The following is a 10,306-nucleotide window of genomic DNA, read 5'->3' on the forward strand; positions in this document are numbered from 1 at the left end:
TCTTTTTTGGAAATAACTTCAAATATATAAACCGACACAGAAAAGCTTCTAGAACCACACACTTCTTGGAGCACAAGTAACATAAACCAAATCTTAAATTAAATATTTTTAGATCACACAAGAATAAACATCACTCCAAAGAATGCGAAATACGATACAACACCTTATGAAGGATATCGTACTACATGTTGTTTACCGATGTTTTCGGCAAACTACAGGCTAGATCTGATTATTACAAGCGAGACCGAACTAGAAATCTCAGGACATGTTGTGCAAAAGTTTTGATCAAAAATGGTTTGAAAAAGGCCACGAAATGCACTTAGGTTACTTATAGAGCAGGATGGGTTTTGAAATAAAAAGACATTGTCTCTCGACAGGTTTGAGATTGCAAGTAAAAGCAAGACAAAATCAAAGAAAAGAGTAAAAGTTTGAACACATAAACTTAAAGGAAAATGTAAAATTCATTGCATTAAAAGTAAAGTGGTCTACAAATCAGTTTACATACATTCTGTATAACTTGTTTCCCTTGACGCCGGTAGTTTGAGTTTTGTAGAATTTATATAAATGATTTGCGACCCATTTTCCGACTTTGAAACTCTTATTTATACTAAAAGAAACTAACTGGTGAAGCACTACTCTCATGATCAGCCCTTTCTCCATCTTGGACAACCGCTTGTCCCCATGTTTCCACTAATGGAACCGCTCTTGAGCTTAAAATCGTGTTTTCCCGCCTTGAATGTTATTCTAGGCTTGCCATCCTGTCGAAATCCTCAATTTGAAATGAGAAAGCCTTCGATTCCTGCAAAGTTAAAGGTCAACCAAATGTTGACCATATTAAATGAGTCTGTCAAAATTACAGGCTAACACATGTTTAGGACATCTGGTACAACATCTTGCTAGAACATATTGCTCTAACAAGATGAAACTACACAACAGTCAAAAACATAACATTACTAATTTATTATTTGGTATGATTTGATGCACTTGCCTAAATTACACATCAATAATCTCTAGGGCTTGTTACATTTAAGGAGATTTTCGCTACCTCTTTTTGTATCTAAGGATAACCTTTAAGACTTGTAAATAATATTACTTATATCATTCAATAATCGTATGTTAAATTTAAAAGTAGAATGTATAATTAATCTTTAGAGTCATATATTGACATTAGTTATCAAAGTAGATACTTATAATTATGTAATGACATTGTCAAAAAAATATGTCGGCATTTTCGTTTTTAATACCTTATATAATAACACATTTTCAAGGTCAAAGAAATGGAAAGGTAAAAAAAATAAAAATTAAAGTGTGCGGATAATTTTGACATAGATTTACAATATACGTTTATAACTAACATATAATATTTTTTATATTAATGGTTACGTGACACCCAAACCTAAATTCAAGATGAGGAAATCAATAGTTTTTGTTAACATTTTGTAAGAAGTATAATATTTAAAATAATTCTAAAAAAAATAAATAAATCAAGACACTTATTCCATCAAAAAAATAATTTGGATAAAACTTATTTCCATTCTTTGTATTTCAATGCATAAACTTGTTATTTTTTTCAACTAGACAACATCTATGAAAGCGCGAATTTTCAAGGAACAGTGACTACAAAATAGAACATTATAAATACAAATTAAAGTGGATAAACATTTTTGATAGTCACCAACACACTGGCTTCCTCTGAACGTTGTTTAAGGTTCCTGATGTAGCAAACTCCTAACATAAACAACAAAAATATTGTTATATTAGCATTCGATAAACAATTTAAAGGTAGTTATATATTTAAACATGCTAACTAAATAAAAATATTGCAAATTTAAATGATTCACAATAGTTTAACACATATACACAACATCTATTGTGATTAAGGAGTCAAAAACATATTGTCAATTAAAGTAATATATCTATTCATTCATGTTCATCATAAAGTCATTAACGTTGTCATAACTAATGGCTACACATGAGTTCTGACTCAACTTTATTGATTTATAATAATAATAATAAGGGTTAATACATTTTTACCCCCCTGTAATATGGGCGAGTTCTGTTTTTCCCCCTGTAAAAGAGATTCTTTCGATTCCAACCTTGAAATAAGAAGATTCTTTCGAAAACACCTCTGATCCCATCATAAATGCCACATGTCCCTATAAAAAAAATAAAAATAAAAATAATTATACAGTCAGCGTGCCACATCATCATAAAAAGATGACGTGGCGCGCCACGTCAGCACCTGGAGTGTGTCAGATGGGATCAGGGGTGTTTTCGAAAGAATCTTCATATTTCAGGGTTGGAATCGAAAGAATCTTTTTTACAGGGGGGAAAACCAGAACTCGCCCATATTACAGGGGGTAAAAACGTATTAACCCTAATAATAATAATAATAATAATAATAATAATAATAATATCTTTGTATTACACATAATTTTTGCGTTGATTTCACGCAAATAAGACTTCTAATGACGAAGATTGCAACAAAATAATGAAACTAATCAATGGAAGTGTTGATGTTTTAAGAGAGGAGATGGAATGGTTATAAAATTGAAAATTTATACTTAAAATGTTACATCAATTGTAGGAATGATTTTTTAAAACTCGGTATCCGATCCAAGGACTAACTAATTCGAGGAGATGAATTCCATTGCCTACTTGGGATGGCCCCGTTTAAAGCCAGAGCAAAACTCCGTATGGAGTTGCCCACTGAAATTGGCACCAAAGGTAATCGAACCTGATACCTTAAGAGGAAGCACACTCCAAGATCCCAAGTCAACCACTAGGTCAACCCCAAATGGGTCAATTGTAGAAATATTATCTTGAAGTTGTAGCAAAAATGGAGCAATTTTCTTTCATATCCTTGTACCATAAAGATCGAGTTCTACATCTTGTTTCAACTACCTTGTTGTGTTATTTATCTACCTACCTTTTCTTCTTAATTGACACTATTGCTTTCTCTAATATTAGGGATTAATCGACAAAATCATTTTGAATTATTCTTCATTGTGATTCTTCAATCTCACTACTCATCCAATAGATAGGACTTCTCTCTCTAATAATTCGTTCTCCCCCTTCTCTCTAGGCAAACAAGAACCCATCCGACTTTAACCTTCTTCTCCACAAATCCAAACCCTTTCTCCAAGATGTAGCTTCCTTGGTTGGTGGTGTGATGAGATCTTTCTCCACACCATCGGTGGCCCTTCATCCTTGCCGTCACTTCTTTCCAGTTCAGCTGCTTTCCGTCGTATTCAAGTTTTGGTGGTTTTTCAGTCAAATCTTGTACCTCCGCAGTTTGGTTGTTTGTTCTTGTTCGTGGTGGCGGCTTTGGGTGGTAGGGTCGTCGCTTTTGTCGTCGGTTTTGGTCTGTTTATCCAGATCTTTTGACTTCCTTTTGCAGTTTTCCTTTCGGTTGTTGTCATTTCTCTCTCCAGCGAGCTTGATTAAGCCTCCTTTGGCGGGATCTTGTCCGGTCGTCGCAAGGCTCATGGTGGCTGACTGAGGTGGTTCATGCAATGGTCTTGGGCTGTTTGCAACTTGTGGTTGTCGAGGTTTGGTGGCAGACTCTTCTCGGTGGTTGTGTTCTTTCTCGCCGATTGTGTTTCGTTTCGTTGGTTGCCGCTTGTTTGCCGCCGGCGGGCGTTTGTTTTTGTGGGTCTCCGACGGTTGTTTTTGTTGTTTTGTTTGAGCAGGGATTGGGTGGATTAGACTGTTGGCCTTTTTGCGATGAAGTGAGTTCGTTTCAAAAACCCGAAAGGGTCCGGTTCCGTTAAACCCGAAAGGGTCTGTTTGGTTACTAACGTATTGGACTCATCCCACGATCTGAGTTCTAACGCGTCGGATTGTAACTTGTTGTGTTTGGTGGCATGTTTGCTTGACTCTCTGATGATTCCAGATCTGTTGAGATCTGCAGGCTTCAAGACAACTTGTCCGCTTACACTCTGGTTCGTCGAGCTCGAAAGAGCTTTATGCTTGCTGCTTGTGCAGGGAGTTGTTGGCACTTCGGTTTGTTACTGTGTTGGCAGTCAATCCATTCTCTAAAATTAAATCCTATTTGTTTTTGACGAATGTTCACTTTTCATATTTTTTGTAATCTGGTTTCGTCCCCGTGCGCGGGTTCGCTGGGTTATGCTCATGATTAGTGAATTTTTGTTAGGATATTTTAGGACTGTTTTCTTGGTCTGATTTATAACGATGTATCCCTGTTTTGGGTTTTACCTGGGTTTGGTTTATGTCCCCCCAGTCTCTATATCTTTTTTTATTTTAATGTATTTGTCTTTTTTGCTTAAAAAAAATATATTAGGGATTAACATAATTTATTTTCTTAAAAATTAAAAACTTTAGATCAGTATAAACTTTTATTTTTATTTTTATTTTTGTAAAAAAAGTATTCAAATAGACTAACCTGCAAGTACAAATATCACTAATACACCTCACAAATGTATTAGGGGGACACTTAAAGTTGTTTGGATAATCACCATCGACGGTGCACTTTAGAACTGCAAAGTAAAATAACAATAAATCAATTTCATCAAAAGGTAATGAAATGTTATGTATAACATAAAGAACAAAATGCAAAACTACTTACTTTTAATGCCGGTTACTAACAAGAATTAGAGAAAGAAATATAATTAAAGCATAAAAAGACTTGGAAATTTGAGCCATATTTTTCCTCTTTTTCATGTAATAATATGAAACTTATTTCAACACTTTATAAGTAAAATATTCGCTTTGTTAATTTCTTGTAAATAGTTTTTACCTTTTAGGTGCTGCAATAAACCAATAATAAATCATAGTTGTTTACTCTTTAGCTCACTTAATTGATCACTTAGCCTTATTAAATTCCAAAAAATTCATTATATTTTCTTTTTATTCGAGATTTTCTTGATAGACAATGGAAAAATATGAAAAGAGAAATATTATTGATGTACGATAAAAACATTAGGTTTAAAATTTATGCATCAATTAGATGACAACACGTTTATTTATACATTAAAAGTACCATAGGATAATTTGTTTTTGACAAAATTGAAGCCTCTAGCTAGTTATTTTGATGATGTTGGCTATAGTGTTTATCAATTTTGTGTTTTTAATTTAGCTTGTTTGATTAGTTGATAGTTGTATTTTAGAATGTGTTAAAGCACCCAAGCTTACGTGTGTCTCAAGAAAATTCTTTTTCATCAAATATCATCTGTCAAAAACTATATTTCTTCTGCAAGAATCGATTCATACATGTTTGAATCGTATCACAAAACTTAGTGTGAATTGATTCATGATATTTGTGAATCGATTTACTTTGAATCGTCTCAAAAAATACATGAGTCGTATCACTATATGTTTCTGGCTTATCCTGAATTGATTCAATCTATTTTAAATCGTATCAACCTTCATCCCGGGCATTTTGAACTGACTCAAAAATCATTTGATACGTATCAACATTCTTCCTTTCTCAGTTTTGTCATTTAGTGGTTTTAATCGATTCACTTATTTAGTTAATCGATTCATGTTGTTGTTTTTGGTTCGAAATTTTCCTTCCCCTCCTTTACTATATAAACTCTTCTCCTCATAACTCTAAAAATATTGAATCATTTGCATCTATTCTCTCTAGGTCTCATAAACTCTTTGTCCATAAATTATTCAAGATTAAACACTTTTTCCTAGAATCACTTTGAACATTGACTCACATTGATTTTCTAGGGTGCTAGTAGAGATTGTTAGTTGGTTCTTTTAAGGAGTTTCCCACTGAAATTGGCACCAAAGGTAATCGAACCTGATACCTTAAGAGGAAGCAGACACCAAGATCCCAAGTCAACCACTAGGCCAACCCCAAATGGGTCAATTGTAGGAATATTATCTTGAAGTTGTAGCAAAACTGGAGCAATTTTCTTTCATATCCTTGTACCATATAGATCGAGTTTTGCATCTTGTTTCAACTACCTTGTTGTGTTATTTATCTACCTACTTTTTCTTCTCTATTGACACTATTGTTTTCTCTAATATTAGGGATTAACAAAATTTATTTTCTTAAAATATAAAAACTTTATATCAGTATAAACTTTTAATTTTTTTGTAAAAAAAGTTTTTAAATAGACTGACCTGTAAGTACAAATATCACTAATACACCTCAAAAATGACTCTTTGCTTGTCAAAGGATACCTGTAAAGGAGATGGAGGGCTGGCAGGTTACAACTCGATTGCTCCTGGGGATGACCATGAGTATTCCCAGACTGAAGTTTGTATTCTTTTCCGTTTTGATAGTGTACTTCATTGTTTTCGAAGAACATTTAGCGTCAGCCCAATTTTCTTTGGCTTCAATTAATCTTTTTGGGGCTTTCACTTTTATAGTAGTTTGTCGAATGTTATATAATGGGACTCATGTTTTAATGCTTTGACATTCGACACTTTTGTACTTTGCCCATTAGTGGCTTTAAATTATTAATGCCATCTTTTATGTTTTCGAATCAATCTTGCGTTATTTTGATTTCTTGTAGTAATGACTTTTATTTTTTCAAATATTTTCCATTTATGCGCATAATTCGATTGTCGTTAGCTAGTTCTTCAACCTCGTACGCATTATTTGAAAACACTTCCAAGACTTTCCATGGTTCTTCCCAACTAGGTGACCATTTGCCGAGAATTTGATCTCTCCTATCCATAGGTAGAATCATATTCCAGACCAAATCATTTACTGCGAAAGTTTTAGGTTTAACTCTTTTGTTGTAAGACGTCGCTATCCTCTCCTTTTGCCTTATAAGAGCATCCAAGGCTCTTAACCTTTCTTCATCTAAATCAACCAATTCGTCTAGAATCATATCCCAATAATGGGGATTTCGCATTGTCTTTGGATTCTCATCGATTGAAGACAGATTTCCGCGGGCAATACAACATCATGTCCGAATGTAAACCTAAAAGGAGTGGTGTCGGTAGATTCCCTATGTGGACTTTGATATGCCCGTAAGGCTTGATCGAGAATCTTATGCCAACTCTTTGGATTTTCCTTTACCATTTTCTTCATTAAGGTAATAATTCCTTTGTTGGAAGCTTCAACTTGACCATTTGCTTGAGCATAATATGGTCTCGATGGTAGCAGTTTGAATCCTGTTTGATCAGTAAACTGCACAATCTTTTGGCCTTAAAAACCGATCCTTGATCAGTAGTAATAGTTTCTGGAATTCCAAATCTATATATAATATGATTTTGGATGAAACTAATCACTGCATCTTGATTAACCTCTCGTAACGGGATGACTTCTACCCATTTGGTGAAATAGTCTATTCCAACCAAAATGTGTCTATGTTGTTTTGACGAACCAGGTTTTATCTCACCAATTACGTTGAAAGCCCATCCTCTGAATGGCCAAGGTTTTACAATCGAATGCAATTCGCTAGCAGGGACATGTTGAATTCCTCCATGCATTTGGCATTCTTGGCATCCTTTTGCAAAATCTATTCAGTCTTTTAACAGGGAAGGGCAATACACACCTTGTCAAAACAAAAGCCATTTCATTTTGTGGCGTGCTTGATGAGAGCCACATGCTCCACTATGAGTGTTGGACACTGCTAATTATGGCTCAGTTTCATTAAGACACTTAGGTAAAACTCCTTCTAGAGTCTTTTTAAATAATTCATTTCCAATAATCACATAACTTAAGGCCCTATACCTAGTTTTTCGACTACTACTCTCTGTAGGAATTTGCAAGTATTCCACAATTGGTTTACGCCAATCGTTATCTGACAAATTGTTAATGGCAAAAATTTCGGCATAAATTTCATCATCATAATTATCACCATTTTGATTTGACTCCATTGCCCCCCCCCCCCCAAGTTTTGGCTTTCGTAATTTATCTGGAGCAGAGTCCTTTGAGGCCAGTCTTTCTCTTATTTTAATGAGCTCCTCAAATTTTATTTCAGAGATTCTATAACCTGAAGCAATTTGAGCTAAGTCCTTTGCTTCTTGGTTCTCAATTTGTGGCACATGTTGAATGTTTGCCAAATCAAAACGTTTTAACAACGCCTTAGCAGTAACAAAATAAATGATTAAATTTTCTTTAACACATTTGTATTCTTTTGTCAACTACTTGACAACCAATTCGGAATCTCCTTTGATTTTCCCCAACAAAGATTGGAGTTCTTTCTTTGTCGAAGGCGACTTTGTCTCCAAAATCGATTTCGTTTTGTTTTGATTTATTTCAATGCCTTTTTTGTGCACAACGAAACCTAAGAAATCACCTGCACGAATACCAAAGGCACATTTCAATGGATTCATTTCCAATCCATATTTTCTCATCCTTTCGAATGAGCGCTGAAGGTGATCTAAATGATCCTTTTAGCAGAAGATTTGACAACAATGTCGTCTATGTAAACCTGCATGAACTTTCTTATGAAGTCGTGAAACATAAAATTCATTGCTCTTTGATAACACGCACCAGCATTTTTCAATCCAAAAGGCATCATTATCAATTCATAACAACCTAAAGCCCCTGGACATCTAAAAGCAGTTTTTCATACGTCTTCCTCAGCAATATAAATTAGATTATAGCCAGAATAGCCATCTAGCATACTTAAACATTCAAAACATGTTGCCGAATCGACAAGCATTTCTGCTACTGGCATAGGATACTCATCCTTAGGTGTAGCTTGGTTGAAGTCTCTAAAATCAATACATACTCTAAGAGTCCAATTTTTCTTAACAAAGGGAACTATATTAGCTAACCAATCTACGTACCTTGCAGTTCTGATGAAGCCGCATTTCAATATCCTTTCGATTTCTTCCTTGATCTTCGACTGGATTTGTGGCGCAAATCTTCTTAGAGTTTGTTTCACCGGCTTTTTGTCAGGCTTGATAGGTAACTTGAGTTCTACAACGTCTGGACTCAGATCTGGTATCTCATGATAATCTCAAGCGAAACAATCTTTGTACTTCTTTAAGAGCTCGAAAATTTGAGCCTTAAATTCTTTGTCAATCTTGGTGCTAACGTATGTGGGTCTTTTGACCGTATCGTCACCTAGATCAACCTCTTCCAAAGGGTCTTGTGCCCGCATTTTCTTTGCTGGCCCCATTGGATCTTTCTCGAAACCTAAAAGTTCATCATCATAGATGCAATCTAACCTTTGGTTTTCCATCGAACTATATTGAAAATCATCATTAACTTTTTTGATGTATTCCTCTTATTCGATCTTCGCTTCCAAAGCTGATTTTTCTTTGATGTCGGCTACATAAGTCGTAATTTTGTGCCAAACATTAGGCTCATACATGATCAATTATCATTGTCCTCCCACCCAGTTGGTGGAATTCTAGTGCGTCCCCAGATTGAAGCTTTTGAGTAAGCAGAGGCCCTGGTTCTGAGTACGCCTCCTTCATTAGTGACTTCTTTTTTCCAAGTGAAACCATCTTCAGGGTGAAGTTTCATGGACCAAACACATGGCGCAATTTTCGCCAACTATTTGTCAAAAGTCTTTTTGCAAATAGTGTCGACCTCTGCAAGAAAGTAACTCTGGTCAGCTTTTATGTTCTCCAGCACACCATCTTCTTTCCAAAGACTGAGCCTTTGATGCATAGTTGAAGGGACATCACTAACACCATGTATCCATTCTCTTCCAAGCAGTAAATTGTAGTTGGCTTTAGAAGCAACAACCAGGAAAAGTGTTGATCTTTTCACAGTCCCTACCACCAAGTCGACTTCTACAGCTCCAAAGGAACTTCCGGACTTTCCTTCATAGTTGGAAAGTATGACATTGTGTGGCTTCAGGTCAGACTCTGACAGACTCTTTTTTAAGAGAAACTGTGGCAACAGATTCAAAGCAGCACCACCATCAATGAGCACTTTGTTAATACCAATGTCATTTATTTTAGCTTGGATAAACAAAGGCATAAGATGACTTTTCATGTGATGATCAGGTTTCTCAAACATCGCCTGTTCACCTTCGACACAGCCATTATCCATAACATAATAGTGTAACGGTTTGTGAACAACCATTTCTTCAGTGAAGTCTCCCTCGTCTTCAGTAATTTCGGATGTTACATCATATTCGATTGGGAGAATTTATACAACGCAAATGACATCGAAATCGGCTTCAGAACTATTAAACTTTGACGTCATTTCGTCATCCTCTTTTGTAAAAATTTCTTTTACTACAGAAAGAGGAGGAAAAATCCTTTCAGTGGCAGGTTTTCAAATCATTTCAAAAGCAGCCACTTGCCTTTTCTTTCCTTTCTCAGTATTAGTAATGTCCTTCAAAACATCAGCCTTTTTTGGCGTTAGAATCTACGCCATTGAGTCTTAGTCATGGGATTTCTCCCTTTGTAA

At 35.2% G+C, this 10,306-nt stretch overlaps 2 protein-coding genes and 1 long non-coding RNA gene across 4 annotated transcripts; all 3 read right to left on the reverse strand.

The window, feature by feature from the left end:
* Nucleotides 1–442: 442 nt before the first annotated feature.
* LOC146955161 (uncharacterized) lies at nucleotides 443–4,759 on the reverse strand. 2 transcript variants are annotated; one of them, XR_015016425.1, is made up of 3 exons: nucleotides 4,589–4,735; nucleotides 4,406–4,499; nucleotides 1,502–1,728 (listed from the first exon to the last, which is right to left on the reverse strand). It is a non-coding gene; the product is annotated as an uncharacterized LOC146955161 (long non-coding RNA). The 2 variants fall into 2 exon arrangements; XR_015016429.1 differs by lacking the exons at nucleotides 1,502–1,728; nucleotides 4,406–4,499 and adding an exon at nucleotides 443–799 and having other exon boundaries at nucleotides 4,589–4,759.
* A 2,255-nt stretch (nucleotides 4,760–7,014) lies between these two features.
* On the reverse strand, nucleotides 7,015–7,416 carry LOC146955162 (uncharacterized). Its single transcript, XM_085747894.1, has one exon. It carries the CDS (start codon nucleotides 7,414–7,416, stop codon nucleotides 7,015–7,017), a length of 402 nt encoding a protein of 133 aa, XP_085604020.1.
* A 2,023-nt stretch (nucleotides 7,417–9,439) lies between these two features.
* On the reverse strand, nucleotides 9,440–9,976 carry LOC146955163 (uncharacterized). Its single transcript, XM_085747901.1, has one exon. The coding sequence runs from the start codon at nucleotides 9,974–9,976 to the stop codon at nucleotides 9,440–9,442; it is 537 nt and encodes a 178-aa protein (XP_085604027.1).
* Between the last annotated feature and the right edge of the window lie 330 nt (nucleotides 9,977–10,306).

Source organism: Medicago sativa, chromosome 1 (genome assembly GCF_051527215.1).
Source record: "Medicago sativa cultivar Bolivia chromosome 1, Bolivia_mono, whole genome shotgun sequence".
Taxonomy (NCBI): domain Eukaryota; kingdom Viridiplantae; phylum Streptophyta; class Magnoliopsida; order Fabales; family Fabaceae; genus Medicago; species Medicago sativa.

Bases quoted from the DNA above. Each gene is read 5' to 3' on its own strand.
- LOC146955162 (XM_085747894.1), bottom strand. From the start codon at position 7,416: ATGCATGGAGGAATTCAACATGTCCCTGCTAGCGAATTGCATTCGATT.
- LOC146955163 (XM_085747901.1), bottom strand. From the start codon at position 9,976: ATGGTTGTTCACAAACCGTTACACTATTATGTTATGGATAATGGCTGT.